The sequence below is a fragment of the Acanthaster planci genome, linkage group LG05, assembly GCF_054643075.1.
Source record: "Acanthaster planci isolate LZ-2023a linkage group LG05, COTS_SCS, whole genome shotgun sequence".
Classification (NCBI taxonomy): domain Eukaryota; kingdom Metazoa; phylum Echinodermata; class Asteroidea; order Valvatida; family Acanthasteridae; genus Acanthaster; species Acanthaster planci.
In genome coordinates, this window is record NC_141781.1 from 4,045,793 (window position 1) to 4,064,681 (window position 18,889).

At 40.8% G+C, this 18,889-nt stretch overlaps 1 protein-coding gene across 1 annotated transcript in view; it reads right to left on the reverse strand.

Annotated features, from left to right (window-relative positions):
• Nucleotides 1–17,369, reverse strand: part of LOC110986823 (tumor necrosis factor alpha-induced protein 8-like protein 1) — a 66,126-nt gene extending 48,757 nt beyond the window's left edge. The window contains exon 1 of the mRNA XM_022249043.2: nt 16,804–17,369. Coding sequence (XP_022104735.1) covers nt 16,804 — 1 coding nt within the window. The 5' untranslated portion in view covers nt 16,805–17,369. The remainder of the gene's footprint in view (nt 1–16,803) is intronic.
• Between the last annotated feature and the right edge of the window lie 1,520 nt (nt 17,370–18,889).

The window sequence follows — 18,889 nt, forward strand, 5'->3', positions numbered from 1 at the left end:
CTGCAAGTTACCTTATTTTCTCCAATAAATCATAATGTACTGTACAAGTTGAACTGCATACACATGACATATCACACAATCCAAACATGAATGTTTGGCTGAAAGATTAGAATAATATTTGGCTTTTAGATGTATGTATACAGTACATACATGTACATATACAAGTCTCAAAATGAGCATTTGTGTTCACTGGCTCAATTAACACAATCCTTACGCAAGTATGTACATGTACATACATGTACATGTACCATGTACGGGTACATTTAGCTTTGCAGGTGAGGTACAGTTTGTTCTGTGCACCATGGAGGAACAAAACGAAGGAAAAACTTTGTTTGGAATGTGAGCCACATTCATAACAGGGCTAAGCGTTTGAATATACCGGTAGCATATGCAGCATGCTGTGTTTGTCTTTAGCAGACAGTAATCTACATTAATTGAAAGCAACTCCTTTCCACTGGTTATTTGTCTTTTTTGTTTTGTCACTGTGGAGTAATTAGGCCGTGCAATATCACATCGTGCTGCATATTGGTTCTCCTTGACTGTCACTCAGCAACATCATGCTGACAAGTGTGCACAGGCATACCATGTTTGCATTCCTGTATGAGTCATGCCGTTTTGCCCCTCAATCAAAACTACGGGTATCTGCCCAATTGATAAGGGCTTGTTACTTATTACTTTCGGTGTGCCCGATGCTCTGCTCACTGTCCCTGGGCCCCGTTCCCTCCCCCCCCCACAAGGGGGGCGGGGCCGTGTGATTCTTTCTGCCCCGATTAATGGAAGCCACAGCATCAGAGCCTAATAATAACAATGGCCTTAACAATTCAAGGGTTGCTTAGTACAATGGACACCAAGTCTTTGTACGTTTAATTACGCACTGAAATATTATTGATACAGCCCATCGAATTTCTTACTATAAAGCAAACAGACAAAAACAGCTGTCTGCTTCAACATGAGATGTTAAATGTTCCCAGATACGACTACATTTGTAGTTTCCTTTTGATGTTTTTTATAAAACCAATAAAAAAAATCACACGTTGCTGATTTAACTGACGACTGTCCAAAAGCCTCTGACGCTGAACATGCACATCAACTTTCAGTTTCACTGCTCTGATATTCTCCACAGGTGGTGTTCATACAACACATGTACATTAGAGTAATACAGGCCGTCAAGATTAATGTGTCATGAAGATTCTGTCCCTCATGATTGAAGTCGTAAATTTCTTCTTTTATGATATTGGAAAGCACATGAGAGTTGGCAGATGTACAGTTTTACCAACAACACCTGCTTTAGTCTACAGCTCCATCAGCCAAGAAGACTTTTACATGTAAATGGGCATACGTCAGTCAACATGTCAACTTTTCCAATGCTATGCAAGTGGGCAACACAAGTAAAGTCCACGACCTTCAAATGACCATCACAACTAACCCATGTATGTATATCGGAGTGAATTGAAAGTTCTCATAAGACAGAAACTTTAAAAAACACGTTCAACACATGCCAATTTTAAAAAATTGGGCACAGGACAGCCAACTTTACTGGGAGAACGGAAAGTGCAAGAGGCGGCATCTCTCCCATTTCACCAGCTGTGAAATGGTCTGAAAAAGTTATGTTCTCTGAGGGTTAAACTGATTAGTGATATTCCACGATGAAGAACGTGCAGTGTTATTAACTAGGGTGTATGTAAAATCATACTGAAATCAAAGGATTTGGGACTGTCAGGGCTGCTGATGGTTCAGATGGGGGTATTATGATAGATAGACAGATAGATAAGACGAATGACAAATTTCTCTGAAGTGACTGGTAGCATCTCGTTTCAAGCACAGCAGCTGACTGAGACTGGCCCAACTGGTAACAGGCACATGCATGTGTGCCAAGGCCTTCACTGCATTTTCACGGTGACAATGGAAAGTCATGACAAAGTTGTGCGAACAAAAACTTGTCCCAGCAACATTGTTGGCCCCCAAAGTGTCCAGATTTCAACATGTGGGTAGTCTTAACGGCGGAACAGGTATATCATTTACAATGAGTACTTGTGTACCTCAAGCTTCCAGACTTATGGTGAAATTTTTATCACAACAGCACAGATGAATTCAAGGACATGTCAGAACACCCATTACACTTCTGCACCTGAGTTCCTGAATTTGAGCTGCGTGTACCAGATAATAAATACCATCAACCCAGAGATGCATGATCACCCATGCATGCCCGTTAGGTACTGTACAATGTGTAGAGTTCAAGGCCCAATTAGTTTCCATTTGCGATGCATATATTAAATTTTAATTTCAAAAGTGAAGTAGGATAACGTGCAAATGTACAGAAACTGTCGGTCTATCTTTCACTTTGACAAGTTGACGAGGCAACATTTAATTAACTGATTCAATGGAATGTGTTCACAATCACAATATACCCCCCTACGTGTGCTCACACCGGCACCAACTGCTGTACTGGTACATGTTTGCCTCAATACATCTTGTACTATGAGGACCTCCTAACTGGCAAGAGTTTCTCATCACATGTCCTTGGGCAAAAACACTAAAATGGAATTAAATGAGAGTCTATATGTCCATTAAGTTTGTCTTCATGAAAGTGTTCCTTCAGCGTACATGTACATGTATGTAGTCCCCATTTAAACATGCATGTACAGTGGGTACATGTACACTCTTATGAGATTTAGGCACTATAACAATGTGGCCATGCGACCATTGGCCACAGCTAACGACAGAGTGATTTATGAGCAGGTTGAAGAAGGTATGCTGACGGTAATTAATTGAATGATAATTGCACCTGCTATCAGCTTTTACCACTCATTGTTTTTCTTTTATAATGGCATGCTTGGCCCCAGCTGTTTACATGTAGGTTTTGCTACCCCAAATGGCCTTTACATCTGAACATATTGTGTTTTTCTCTCTTTTTTTGCCTCCCGAGGAAACAAATTTATTTATTCAAATGGTCAATGTCCCAACTTCCTCACTTAATAATGAACAGCTTGCATGAACCATCTCATTCACTGCAAATAGTCATGCTACATTCATGTACAAAACACTGATTCCAACGATGTACATGTAAGTGTACATGAACAGATATTTTTCAACACGGAGTGCGCACCATCTCAGACAGTACTCAACTGTGCATCTTTTCATGTACACAGATTTTGCATCTGTTCGGGTATGAAAGTACATGTACATACCGGTACATGAACATACACTGTACATGTACATGGTACAGTACACTGTACAACATACATTAGTACACATGTACATAGACATATGTAGAAATGTATGTTGAAAGATAACCACAAACCCTTGAATGAACAATCCATATACCGGTACAGTGTACATGTAAGTATTAGGACATTACATGTATGTTCAACCAATATTGAAACTCTCTACAAGCTTCTTGCGGTTTCTGTTACTGTTTGGTGCTCTGGCTTTGTGACATTTAATTAAGGTTGCAGACAACAGTGATACTCATTAATACCTAGCTCTTCTTCAAAAATTAGCAAAAATACCGGTACAAGTTTCTCACATGTTCAAGACATGTACTTATAATGTATCAAATACCTCATCTTTCATTTTACTTTTATTTTTTAGTGGCATAGCCGCTGACTGAAGCCCAAAGACATTTCTCCACAGAGGTGATCTCCTCTCAAAACGGTCATGAGGCCCATCACCATTTTGATAATTGATGTCTACACCCCATGGCAAAATTTAGAGCAATTAGGAGGACCCTGTTTTCTACAATACTTTCAGAAATTTATACAAGTTGGCAATCCGACTGGTAAATGTAGGCCATGATTCTCGTTTTATACAAACCATGCAGTCCATGTGCCACAAAATGCTCTAATATCAGAGAATTTGACAGCCTACAAATGGTGACTTGGTCAGACCTATCACCTTACAATTAATACCTACACTATTAATAAATGCAAACAATGAAAAAAAACAACCAGACTTCCACAAAATCTGTTTCCTTTGCTGATTAATTTCCATAAATCACACTAACCTCATCCCCACAACTAAAGCCCTACCTGATGTGCTGCGCTTGACCAGTGTCTTGGAATGGATTGCACTCAAATTCATTCACTAATTAAGCTATCCTGCCAACTGGTATCACTCCATCTTCCAGTTACTGATCAGTTAATTGGCCTTTCAGTCAACAACCTGTTCATCAAGCACATCCCCCATGACAAACCCTATACCAGAGGACAAACCAAAACCCTAGACAAACACAAAACAAGAGAACTATTAATCACCCTCTCACTCTGTTCTCCCCTAATTGTTCATGTACTTCACACCATCACATACACCCTGCACAATTCCCAGTGATGGCCACATGATGCCACCAGATATGTCACATGCCGTGATCATTCATGCATCCTTGCTGGCCCCAAAGGCCCCCTTGATTACGCCGCACCATCCTGAGCGGCTCGTGGCATTTTCCAATCGCAAACGCCCGCGCACGTCCTTCGCAAACCTGCCGTCGAGTCATGAATGGGCTGCTCTGCTCCCGGTCCAATAATTGAAGGCCGATTGATCGCTGATGAGCCTCCGAGTGTCTCTCGTCCTGAGCATCCTCCAACTTAATACCAGAGGAGGTACAGCATGGGGGTATCTCTTCACTTCGGCCTCATTCACCACAACCTTGTATGGCTTTCAGAAGTGCAATTTCCAATCAGTGCACTGGTCAATATATAATTATTGTTACTGCATATCCATCCTCTAATGCATCAATTTTACTTTGTGTATTTGTGAATGCTTACTTTACAATTTTCCCCCCTTTTTTCACACATACATTAATGGAGAAACTGTCATAAATACTGATACACATCTGCTGCCTCCATTCTTGAATTCTCTTCCATTTTGTTTTCAGCAACCTTCTGCCATTACAGGTGTTGCCCTGTCCTGATAAACCTTCCCCCTTTAGCCACATTTACACGTACATGTACTCACATTTCACATGGGGACATGGACTTTCCAAGAATTGAAAAAATACTCATGGCTAATGGGAAAGGATGATGCCAGGCAATTTTGTCCCTTGGCAGGAAATCAGGTATGTTGAAAACTGGAGGACGTCTGTGGAGTTTATTAACGATGCCAGGGATTAAAGACAAGACCACGAGTGGTCACGTTTGTAAATGGGCCAAGATGATTGTGAATGGGTAAAAAATTGTGATGCAATAATGGGAGTTTAACACATACAGCTACATGTATTTGGCAAGAGCAATGCAAAAGGAAAAAGGGTCATCAAATTATATAGTTTTAGTTTACTTTCAGTTAACGGAGTATTTAAAAATTGTGGTCCAAACTTGCCTCCTCACCAGCATTCTCCTGAGTTACAATGTACTTGTACGGTATCATACCCTACAATATTTTGGTGACCACCCTTTTTTTAAATTGCTAAACACTGGAAATGTCTCAAAGTGGCAACTTGTTTAACATTTTAAACAAAATACGTGCACACTGGTGTTTCTAAAAACACAAACAAATTTGGTACATGTAGATTTTGCAAAAAAATGTGCACCATGCTGAGAACAAACAAAATGTTTAGCTTGAGAAGGCATTTAAGGTACAATTTTTTTGTAACTGATCAAAGACAACCTGACGGACGGTGGCTGACCAGTTCTCGGTCAATCAAATTGCACTCTTCAAGAAATGCCAAGAAGAGGACAATATTCACCCTAGTGACTGAGAGAATAATTGACAGGGTTGATCTATTTGCTCGTGCAGACACTAATGCTGCTTCCAATCTGGATAGACTGCCAGATTTAATTTGATTTGCCATTAGTGCAGACAGCTAGCCTCTTCATCCATGTGGGGAGGGAGGGAAGGTAGATGGATTATCACAAGATATGCATTATGAACACGTAGATGACAACACAGATGATGATGACAATAATGTATACCATGGTCACCCAGACAAGGATTTGTTTTTTTAATCACTGTTCAATAAGAAGTTGGACAAACATTCTATCACCAAGTTAATTGTATTCACAAGGCTTCTCACCATGGTTATGCTTCAATTAGAATGGTGCTGGCCCAGATATTTTCCTGTCACAGATATGCATTGTACGTGACAATTTTGGTGCTTCATGCAGCGAGAAGTCTGCCCATCGCAAACCTGGTAACAAGAACCACATGAGGACCCACAGATTTACATACCGGTACACTGATGTCAAGTCTCTGGCATGAATTACCCACAATGCATGTGACTGATTGCGCACATCCACATAACCTTCACATGTTCAACCCACATGAATGCAGCCAGCATCGCTCAGGACTGAAAATAACACTGAAGTGCCCAACTCAGACCACATCTTTTCCAACAGACGACTGATTGAATTTGAAATCCACGGACCAGGCCTCAAAAAGTATATATGTGCAAACAGTGCAGATCTCCAAGCCAAGGTACTTGTACTTGTGTACATCTTGGAGTACTCCTTTATGTTTTATGCTCCACATCACTTCATATCTGCTGAGTTAACAGAAAACTTTCACGCAGTCTTACGCAGACATGCATGTCCATTATGAGGATGGTCCCTGATGAGAAAGAAATCTGGATCATTTCTCCTGTCAGATTATGATTTAAAGGTGCACAGAATTGAATTGTGTCTTTTCTACTCTACTTACTTCTCGCTCTGTGTAATTCTCAGGGCTTTTTGATCAGGGTCCTTCTCAAGTTGTTCAAAAACCACCAAAGTGAAGGAGCACGGTGAAACGTTCTTGAACTTCAAACTTTCAAGGGGCATCAACCCCACTGCTCAGTACCAAGAGAGTGGCTGAGCTTAAGTTCTCAGACCCTCAAAATCCTCCAAAACTTTCTGGCAAACTTTGACGGCTCCAGTGGAGTCAAGTTTAGAACTAGTTTATCCTGGAGAGCTGTTGGTACTGAACACCACTTTAACAGAGTTCTCCATGAGAAGCTTTCCACATCCAACAACAGTAAAAGAGGAGCATGAAATTAATACCCAAGTAAACCATTTTCTGTATCAAACCATGGAGAGTGGCAAATTTCAACCTGAGAGAATCACAACACATGCACCATTTATGGTCTCAGTATTGAAGCCAATGCACATGTACATGTGTGTGTACACACCCATGCACTCCAAACTGTCCAAATTTAAAATACATGTATTTGGAATCAATAGTTTCCAATACTGTAGCACAAGTGTAAATTGTATGTCTGTAGGAAAATGCTTTGTTGCCCTCAAATGCTTGCCATTAAATAAAAAACCAATTATTTTAAAAGACCAATCCTGAGGGCCTACATGTACGTGTAAAATGTACATGGTTGGCTGCATGCATACAAAATTCACCTTTTAAGTATACTCATCTGGGTAATGGAGTGTGCACGCTGATAATGAGCTATGACAAAACTGTACACTTCCAGGCATGCAAAGTCTTTCTGATGACCTGAACCAGGTGTTCAAACTGCTAAAAAGGTACTTCAATAAACCGGGGCCTGAAACACTATTGATTGATAACACTGCAACAGGAAATTGCTCCTGGTAACAGGTGAATGATATTGGATGAAGTGATGTGAAAACTCAATTGGAAAACAGCATTCAAACTGTGAAAAACTGGCCCTCATACCAGGTACCGGTAGGGTGTGTCTCCTGGAAAATGTACATCTTCATACAGTGAAATCTCAAGAAGTCCAACTCTGATAACTCAAACATTTCTGTATCAAAAGGACTCCACTGCCTTCTGCATGCAGCACACAACCCTGCTTTAACTCAAAACTGTTTAACTGGTAGGTTTAATCGCTGCACACACTGGAACAGGTACTGTACATGTACGGTCAACATAAAAGAATGCCAATTTAAAAAAATTTTTAACATGAGTTTTTTAAGTGACATACATTGTGCAACATTAATGTCATCCATTCTCCAATAAAGAATTAACCCTAACTCCTCAGAGTGATTTACTAAGAACCATACCCATTCACACAAACTCCAACACCACATGGTAAACTGTGCACAAAAACTGTTGGACTCTGTTTATTTTGGGTATGCCCGAACCCATGTTAAAGCACAAGCAGTTTAGGGGTACAGTACCCAGTGCCACAAATTCACACACTTTACTGGTGTTCAATTCTGTGTGGTTAGGGAAGGTTAGGGTTAATACACTCACATGGAATCTTCATACACCTACTTCACCTTGAATCATTTGGAGGAAATCTACCCAATTGTTTTTGTTTTTTTTAAATTAGGCTATACAGTGCAAAGGCACTGTTGGTATACTGTACATGGGCATTTGCATGTGCATCTGTGTAACCCTATACTTTAGACCAAGCCTTTCTTTACGGCGTACCGATAGCTGATGAATGAGTCGGTCCAAAGCCGCTGCGTTCCACCCAATGTGCATGGCCATCGCAGGGCTTTGCTGCAACTTCCTTTATCATTTGCATCAAGGCTGGATGATAACAGAATGCTTCCTCTTGATACATGCACAAAATGCCCTGCAGTAATTTGCACTGGCATATGTATGTACAGTGTACATGTATGTATACATCTTTCAACTTGGTCATGAGATGCGGTGCATTATCAGCCCTTCATCTCCACATATGCCAGACTGGTGTACATGAATATACTATGTACATTGTGCATTGTGAAAAACTGCACAAATTAAGAGAATCGCAGTCTCTCAAGATGACCAGATTTTTTTTTAGAGCTCACGGGACCGCTCACAATCACTCCAAATCTTGTTAAGTAAATCAATGAGAAAAGCTTGCTTTCAGTAACGAATTTAATACATGAAACCCTGCAGACACCCTCTCTGCCAACAGTGCAGAGTAAATTGTATAAAGATTTCTTCATGGTTGGATTGGGTATGGTTAGGATTAAAATAATTATACCTAGAAATTATAAACAATACCGTTACAAACTTACAAAGTTTGACATACATGTAATTGTTTACCCAGAAGCAACATGTAAGCTTGTTTCTGCCCTACACTCAGAGCTCAATTAGGCTAGGACACTAATTAAAATGCAAGCTACGTGTACATGTACATTGTACAAGTACTCAATGGCACTTAGTTATTTTCTGCTTGAAAACTTCCACAGCATGTATTGGTTGGAAGTTTTGATGATGAAAATGGTCATGATCCTAACACTAGCCCGGTACATGTATGTTTTCTAACAATGCTGAACGTAGGCCTACACTCTCCTTTTGTCTACAACTTGTATGGGCAGCCAAAGTTTGTAGAAATATCACTGTTTGGTTGGTTTTTTAATTCCCAATTCGTTCAAAATGGACATTGTCTCTTTGATTTTTAAATAGGGTTTTATTCATTTAGTATTTAGCAGCATGTGTTCACTATTATCTTGTGGTGTGAGAGCTGCGTGGGATTTTCAACACGGTGAATAATTCTTGTATTTTTGTACCAATGGCCAACCATAGGTTGAGCAGCCACTTGTAGGAAAACACAGTTGGGACATCACAAGAACAGATCTAATAGTACTGGTGCAACTGTGCCCCTATGTTTTAACCCCTTAACCCTAACCCTCCCAAATCCTCCAAAATCCTTTTCTGCAAAGTGGAGGAATTTGGAGGATTCAGGGTGTACGGCAAAAGTGCATGGCTGATTCCGAAGGATGCCAACCCTAACCCTCCCAAATCCTTCAAAATCCTTTTCTGCAAAGTGGAGGAATTTGGAGGATTCAGGGTGTACGGCAAAAGTGCATGGCTGATTCCGAAGGATGCCATACGTGAAGGTCGTGGATTAGACCTTTTGTTGTTTGTGCTTAGTCAAGCACAAATGCAACCCGATATTTCTTTTGAATCAACTGTACAGCTCAAGAGTGCCAGTCGCGCTGTCTCAACATTATGACAGGAATTTCCGGAGGATTTTGAAGGATGTGGGCAGTTAGGAACACCTCCAAATGACATTTTCAAGAAATTTCGGAGGATCTTGGAGGATTTGGGCTGAATGCAATTTTGTCATGTTGAAAATTGGAGGATTTCGTCGGATTCAGGATGGTTCCCAATAAAAAGGCCTAGGGGGGTTAGGGTTAATGATTTCAATCGTTCAGTTCTGTCAGATCATCCAGTCACTTCAGAAGGATGTTAAAGAGGGGAGGATGTCTTGGGTTGCTTTAAGGCCGAGTTCAGCTTGTCACCAACAAAGCTTGTACAGATCTCAAGTACATGTACCAGGGTCAGTATTATTCACCAGTATCTGTTGTTTGAAAGGTACTTGTCTGCAAGTCAGGGATCCGAATTTGCTTTGGTTTACACATGTACTTCAACTTATTTTCCAAATGCTGCATTAATATTGAAGTTAAAATCCACACATGTAATTGTCTACAAGTATGTAAACCTGGCTATTCAGTTGAAATTTTACATGAGAAGTGCATAAAAGACGTGAGCTAGCGCCTAGCGGAAACCTCACCTGAAAAACAGCCATGTAACCGGCAAAAATTTGAGATTAATTTTTCAAAAAAAGCACTTGATATTTTGAGTGTTGTGCTTCTGACTTGGTACAAAAACAGTTGTGAAATGTAAATGATCCTCTGGGCATTTTGAGAGAAAACTGTACACTTGAGATGTTTTTGTCATCTCTTATTTTAGTCATCCAGTCCTTTTACGTCATATGCAAGAACGAGCGCACAAACCTACGTCATCCGACTAGCTACATGTATTTATTTTTTGGAGGGTAATAAAAATGAAAAACCACCAAAAACTATATAGCAAATTGAAACCATGATGTGCCAGTAACTAAATGACGTTGGACATGTCCATGGTCACAGATGGCAAATTTTACAATAACTGGTCATGGGCATGAATGAGCCATAAAAATTGCAATAAAACTATTTATATTTTGGGGAATTTGCGGGTTTATCATTTATCTTCAGGCCAGTATTCTGCTGTTGTATTAACTATCCATTTCTTAAGGGAACTTGAGTAGGACTACCGGTACTCATGGTGTGTTGAAACACTTCCATATGTACCGGTACATTACATGCACTGGTATGTTACATATAACTCTGAACCTTCAAATCCTCCACAGCTACAACGGAAAAAACAACAAGAATTGGTTAAAAAAAATGTAATCAATTCAAATATCAAGCAAGTGGTATATAGATAAAAATTTTCAGTTGTGTCTTCCCTTTTTACAATTTCATGGCGGTTCTTTTTTATGAGAAAAGAGTGCACAACAGCAACTGACAGAAGGGTTGCACAAATACATGTAGGAACAGACGGGTACATAGGTGTTGCTACTACATGTAAATGAGTTACAAACTTCACTGCTACATGTACATGGGTGATTCTATAAATTAGGGTCCAACTTGGGGACATTTTGGTGTCCTGTTACACGTGAAGACATTCAACTTTTCTTCATGTAAAATTGTAACAACATTATCAAACATCTTGCAGATTGAATGGTATATTGTACAAGTCATAAACAATGTAATCCTGTTTGATCTACAGAATAAGAACAGCACTAATATTAGATCCATCCAGAGCACTAATATTAGATCCATCCAGAAAAGCTGAATGGTTTCACCTGTAACAAAACACGAAAATGTCCCCAAGTTGGATTTCTAATTTATATAATCACCCACATGTACCGTCAAAGAAATGGAAAATGACACCTTGAGAACACCAATTTGTGATGTTAACTTGAACATGCAACAATAGATACTGGTACACATGAGAGTCAAGTTCATAGCCTGTTTGTACAGAGCCGGCCAGGCTCTGCACATCGGCGTTGTCAACTAGGGTCTAGATAATGTTACAGTGCGTGGAAAATTCATTTCCTCCTTTCCAATTATCTCCTCCTTTCCGGTGGAGAGGTTTCCTGGCAGCAGGATTGGTGTGTGAGCACCGTACAATGTACATGTACAAGTGTTGGCAACGCATCTCCAACAGGTTGTACTGTACATGTGTATTTCCCAATCAGAACTACTTCAACAGACGTCCTTCAGAACGGAGCAGAAGGGTCAATTCAACTTCCTCAAAACACTTCCAGCAGATCCGCCGACTGTGTGCTAGTGTATGCCATAAATGATACAGTGGGTGTGTATTTTTTTTGGAATATACCGGTATACGTACCGGGTACAGCCGAGGTACATGTGCAAGTAACAGGTGCAGCTTTACAATATGTGTGTGAGCCAAGTTCAAATGGACTTTTCAATAGGAGCCCAATGTGCCCTTGCACATGTGCAGGCCTGTAGACATGCATGCATACATGTACTGCTTTACACGTGCACTGTACATACTGTTCGTGAGCATAGTACATGTTGTACCGGTACTGTGCTAGTTTACCAGGGGTATTTAATAGTATTTGAATTGTGGGCACTGTACTCATTCTAAAGTGGGTACAGCACAGGTACATTTTTACCTTTAATGAAGATTTGATTTTCATTTTTTTTTTCATATTTGTTGACACGTCACACATTGCCCAGAGAAGTGCAAATGTATGACCCCTCCCCCCATGTACCGGTACATGGACAGGTTCCAGCTTGCTAACAAGTAAACATGAGTATCATCCCATGAACACAAGTGGACTGCAGAAAAATCATAGATGAGTGTGTACATTATGCATCCTGAGGCTAAATATAGGGCTACATGCATGTGTACAGACTGGATGCAGTAAAAGGGGCAATTTGTCTCCAAGCTGGACTGGCGCCTATTTTCATGGTGTGCAGCCGGTAAATGCACAGCGACTGGTGTGTGATGAAAACCATCCATGGAACTGTACCATAAACTACATGTACAGTACCGGTATCTCACTGCTATTGCTGTGGGATCTACGGAGTACCAACCAACGTGAAGGTTTCATTTTGCTTCAATCAAATTTACAAATACCAATGGCAAAAGCTTGTGACCTTTAGTTAACTTCAACCTACATGTGCATGCACATTGTCAAAACATCATGATGAATCACTGTGTTAGATAACACAATGTGCCACGGCTTTTTGTTCCACTCTGTCAAGAAGCTGGGTGCTATCACACAAAAATCTATAATCGGCCAGTCAGAACCTTATGGATTGCAATAAAATCCAATGAATAAACAAATTGACAAACAGACCAGACAGAGGAAAAGCCCCCTCTGACTTTTGATCAGTGATAAAAAGGACCGTTGAGTACTAACACTTAAACATCAATTTGATATCATCTAGAAGTCCCTTACTGTGCTTACTGAACACGTAGTGGTACGTTTGTGAAGCACACAGTCCAAGTCTAAATGACTTTACATTTGTACCATGTACAGCAGGTGCAATTTGTCAAAAACCTATTTATTGCATCTCAGTTAGTGGTGTAAGTACTAAGAACCGGTACTGTGCAAAACAGAGTAAGAAGTGTCTACCTTAGCACCTGAGCAATTAACTAAAAAATAGCTATAAACGATAGTGAAGGGGGAACAGCAGAAAAGTTTAACACTGAAGTGGTAACTTAAGCTCACCCTGACTTCCTGAGGTTCTACAATAATGGGGGGGGGCAATCCGGGTAAAACCTACAGCTAAGCTTACCCTCTGTTTAAAATTTTACATTCTCCTCAGGTTACATGCATTTTTTTTACATTCATTGATCAGCACACTGTGTTTTTATCTACAGTACCATCAAGCATCAAAAGACTAACGACTACATTTTTATCGACAGAAAGTTTGTCATAATTGGGCACAATTTACACAAAGAATATGATAAATGTTTGATTCAGAAGTCCCTGCGTGTAGTTTGAAGAATGGCAACCACCAAGAAACCTAAGTAAATGACATCGGAGATATGGGCAGAATACGTACATGTATCCCATTACATTACTCTGACAGCATTCATTACAACCAATGCACCTCCAAGACAGGAGGCTAAATTATTAATTCCAAGGAAAATCAAATTAAGAGCACAGTTCCTGTTGAGTGAAGAATGTGAAATGCAGGTACATGTCCTGATGTACACGCAACCCACCCTACGTATCTTGATGCAGTAACATAGCCAAAGGGAACTGAGGACTCAATTTCCCCTCCTTTGGCCACACACGTGTAACAAAAAACACTGCCCCAGAAAAAAAATTAGTAATTTGTATCCTTATGTGGGCAATACAGCATGGGGGTAACTCCAAGAAAGATTTCTCAAAGATGAAAGGGTAGCCACGTCTTAATTAGTATTATAATGGATGAGTAATGTTGGGCACTTGTGAAAATTATGGCACTGAAGCCACACCTACATGTACATGTACTGGTACCATACACATGTACTGTTGACAATGTGACTGTACTTTTGGTGCATGTATGTATGTACACGTACAAAAGTGCATGTACACTGTATCTGGCAAGGGCTTCAGCAAACATTGAAGGGTGCAGTCCACTAATTCAAGCGAGAATTTCTGGCCAGCTTATTAGCATTAAAAGTGCCTCCCCGCAGTATCTTTTGAGATTATTTGGCCCCCAAAATGGTGAGATTGAGTAAATCTTTGCCAGAATCAAATCCCTGGGTCTTTGGGCTTTCATCTGAGAGTAGAATGGCTACAAAATACTGTTGAAAAATGGTCCTAAGTGCCCAAGAAAGTTGAGGGTTGTCACTTTAAAAAATGGCTGCAAGCAGACTTTGGAAAAATCCCTTGGGGGGTAATTTTGTTTTGAGGGAATAACTCAAAATCTAATCGGTTAATTATAACCCGCAGAAAATTGAAAAGAAAGTAATAGATTATGGACCATACAACAATTTAACATGTGTTTCAGATGCCTCAGGGATGTTGGTACGCATATTATTGGGCCCCGAACAATGCTGATTTTACACTGTTTTCAATGGGGCCTGAATTAGTGGACTACACCCTGAAAACTGAGCGTCCACATTGCCTTGATTGTAGTTTTAGCTCTGACTGCATCCATTATCCACAACCTCCTTTAATGCTTTATTAATGTATACACACCTTCCACTTTCTCTATACCCATGGGGACGACTCAAACATGGGTGTATTCATCACAAACTGGGTCTGGGTGTCTGGACCAAAACACAGAATATAAGATGGTAAGTGTAGGCCCATCCTGTACTGTGTATGTACATGTCTGTACATGTACATGTGATCATGGTGTGTGCAAGGTGAAATCAGAGGTAATTACATTACATCATTGTCAGATCTACATGATGTGACCAAGCACATTAGAAAAAATATGTCGCACGTTACATGGTCACACATGACACAATGTCCTTTGTGTCCAGTCTCAATTTTCATGACATACTGGTACCTGTGCCTGGTACTTGAACAGAAGGAAAACTTCAATTTTACTTTTAAAATGTGTTGCAGCAGTTAGTACAGTGGAGACTGAATCATGAAACTAGAGACAAGTATCGGAAGCATGCACGTGTACAAGTACCTCAACTGTTCTTCCTCTGCAATTCAACACAGCATTTATAAACCCAAAGGGAGAGTGCCGAGCCCAATACATCATAGTGGTACATGTACACCTGGACCCTATGGTACTAAATCCAACACATGTGATGGGGAATGAGATCAGAATCGATTTCAGTTTTTAATTGATCGATGCATTTAGACATAGGGTAAGTGCAGGAATTTTCGACCAGGAGGAGAATTTGACCAACTGCATTCAAAAACTACACAGCTGGTCGAATTTCTTGCTTTTCTTATTAAGGGGGTCGAATCCCCCCACCACCTTTACCCTGCATGTAGCTGGCAGAAATTCAAGACTATGAAGATACAATAATGAGATAAATGAACAGGAAAGCTTAGGTCTCTCCCATTTTTTTCTCCCCTTGTTTTCTCACGAACAGTCAAGCATGCTATGTACCTATACTCTTCACTGGTTATCTGGATCAAACTGAACCATTACTAGTACAACAACTCTAAGATAATTACAAATGAAGACTCGATACTGTGACCTTCAGTAACCCCTTGAATTAAATATATCGGGGCTCACTGGAGGGGAGCCCTACAGTTGTTATGGTTTTAGGGGTAACTTTCAGCACAGCTTTCAGTAAATTTAGGCTTCAAATGTACAAGAACCAAAACCTACAAACTTCACTTTTTCGCATGCCAAATCAGTGTAACTTGTTAAGTACACATGTACAAAAAAAAGAAAAAAAGCTTCAGATAAAATACATATAACTAGGCCTGTAGCAAAATCACACCTGTTTTATGTTTACACAGTTTTTTGATTGGCTGATTGGTGTAAACATGAAGCTAGGGAAAGGATGTTGCATTCTTCCTCAACTTTTTTATCATACGTGCAGGTGTATCATCCCAATTAAGCTGAAAAGGCACAGGAAAGAGTTCCATATCCAGACATCTTGACACTCTGTGCACAAACTCTATGAGACTGCTCTGAATTCAATATTCAATTCAATTCAGTTCAATTCAATATTTTCCTTGCTAAATTTGACTTTTCATGCTTTTTAGGACATGCTACCACTTTCTGACAGCTAATAAACACTGCAAAGTGCAAGGGAAAACTATGATGTCCATGACATATGGAACTCTTACTTAGTACCAAGACATGAATCTGGGAGTGGGACTGAGAAAAATTTCCAATTCGTGAGGAAACACAAATGTAGGCCCCTACTTACTGAGCACATTTTCCTAACTCCCCATAAACTTGGTGCCCAACCCGACAACCTCATGCAACATTCTTTCTGAAGCTACCAGTTGCGTTGGTATAAAAATAAGTTATATGGAAACATAATGTGGCACACAAATTGTAGTTGAGATAATTTAGTAAGCAGGTGCCCTTCATGGCCTGCCCTGTACAGAGTCATGGCACGGCCAATGGAGGAGAAACTGAACTTTACTGGCCATAGTCATGAGAGTTTGAATATGACGATGGTAAGTGATTGTAGTGTACTCACTCTTGTCACGTTGTCTCCACGTTCGACCCGCGTAATCCCCGTCCTCCGAGGCATAAACCAAGCCAAAAACTCGAACGTATCACCTCAGAAACATGCAAGGTGGTGGTGAGATTTCACACACCCCGACTTCAATAAAACACCGTATCGTCTGGCTTTCAAACTCTCGAAAAGTCCGCGTCCGCGCAGCTAGCAGGTCAACTTTCCAATGCCAACTTTCACACGGACTGATGACGGCTCATACAACAAACGTCCTTCCAGTCGGCCGCGCGTTTGCAACAAGGCTAACTTTTAAAAATCTTACGATTCCTGTCTCGTCCTCATCTGAGCTGTTCAACCCAAGTAGACTGTAAACAGGACAATTTGCCTTTCCTACAGAACTAACGCTAGGCAGAATCCATTTCCGTGTCTGCAAGTTCCGCTTGAAGACTCTGCAGGGCCGGGCTCGGGCTGTCATTTGCAAATTGCATCAACACACATACTTCCGTGATACAACGAGCACCCGGCGGGCCGCAAGGAAGGAAACAGAACCAGTTTCATTGATACAGGCTCTAGGCGTGACACATGCATGCACTGAAGAAGTCTACAGCGTGAACAGCGCGCCACCTGTTGGCAGCCGGACTTTTAATTAAATTTTAAACGTGTAGTTAGGATTTAAATGCTCCCCGCCTGTCGAGGGTGTGTGGGTGGGCGGGGCACCAATTCAAGCCCCTAACTAAACAAAGTTCAAAGTTCAATAAGATGCAAGCCCACGTTACTGAAATATATCCAAAAAAAATTAATTTATTGTGTTGGCCCTAGTCATTGTATCTCTTTTCAGTTTTTAGTGAGTTAGCTGATTACATGTTTATTAGTCACCCAAAAGTTGGAGTCGAGTCCATCACAAGTTCTTTTGTAAGTCCCTTGTCATGGCAAGCCGTACTAATCGAATGAACAATGACAAAAGAATTCTTGGCCTAAAACAGAATGACTTGTAATAAATCTCCCCAACGCAAAAAAAAAAAATACATCTTGAAAATAGTTCGCGGTACCCACTGCTTCATTTGACTCGGACCGGCCAGCCGACCCCGGCAAGCTCGGTGGTCGAGTGGTTAAGACATCTGCACTAATAAGCAGGAGGTCGTGGGTTCGACTCCCACCCGAGTAAGCTTGTGAGGTTTTTTCGCAAGCTCTCGGACAAGCACTGAGCATACAGTGCTTATTAATATACGTTGGGTAAGGGCAAAACCGTTATATATGACTTGTAATGGATTACAAGGACTTGCAGGGAATTGTGATGGACTCGAATTTCGACTCGACTGAAACAAATTTGCAACCCCTCCTCGGCCCTGAAAAGCGATAGTCCCCAAGCCTGCCATTTTCCAAGTGGCTTTCCTTTACATTTTCGTGCATTGGGGACAGTTTTCCATCCATAATTTTAATTAACTCTCCCCTTGGATGAAAGCTCCCAAACCTAGGGAATTGATTTCCACAATTCCTCCATATTTTTCATCTCCTTTTGCAAAAGAAAATGTTTACCTTGTATACAATCCAATGCAGTGGCGTAGCCAGGATTCTGAGCGGGGGGGGTGTTACACGCTAAAGTAGGGGCTGACTGGATGTTGGACCTATACATGTACAGAATTGTGATCACATCAAGGGGGGGGCTGGGGGTGACAATTTTTCATGAGGGAGGCATGTGCCCCTCCCCCTTAGCCATGCCGCTGATCCAACGGCACAGGGGCCAGTTGTGAGACCATCAAGTATCAGCCATTGATAGACCTACCATTAAGCCCTGCCCAATCTCAGGACCTGCCTGCTGCCCCCCCCCCCAAAAAAAGGGTGGGGCACTGGTGCCTCCCCCCCAACTTCAGCCACCAGTGACACATTACCCTCTCTTCTAAGAATTTATTTGAACATGTTCAAGGATTCATCTGGTCCACAGTCATGAAATATAAGAGTTTTGAAATGTTGATCCACACTCAGTTGCAGAAATATTGTTTCAATTCAGCTTTAACTCATTAACAAATTTGTTCACTTCATGAAAACAGAAAAAACCTGGAGGCCTTCATTTTTTTTCCCTATCGTGAAAAAATACACATGTGAAAAA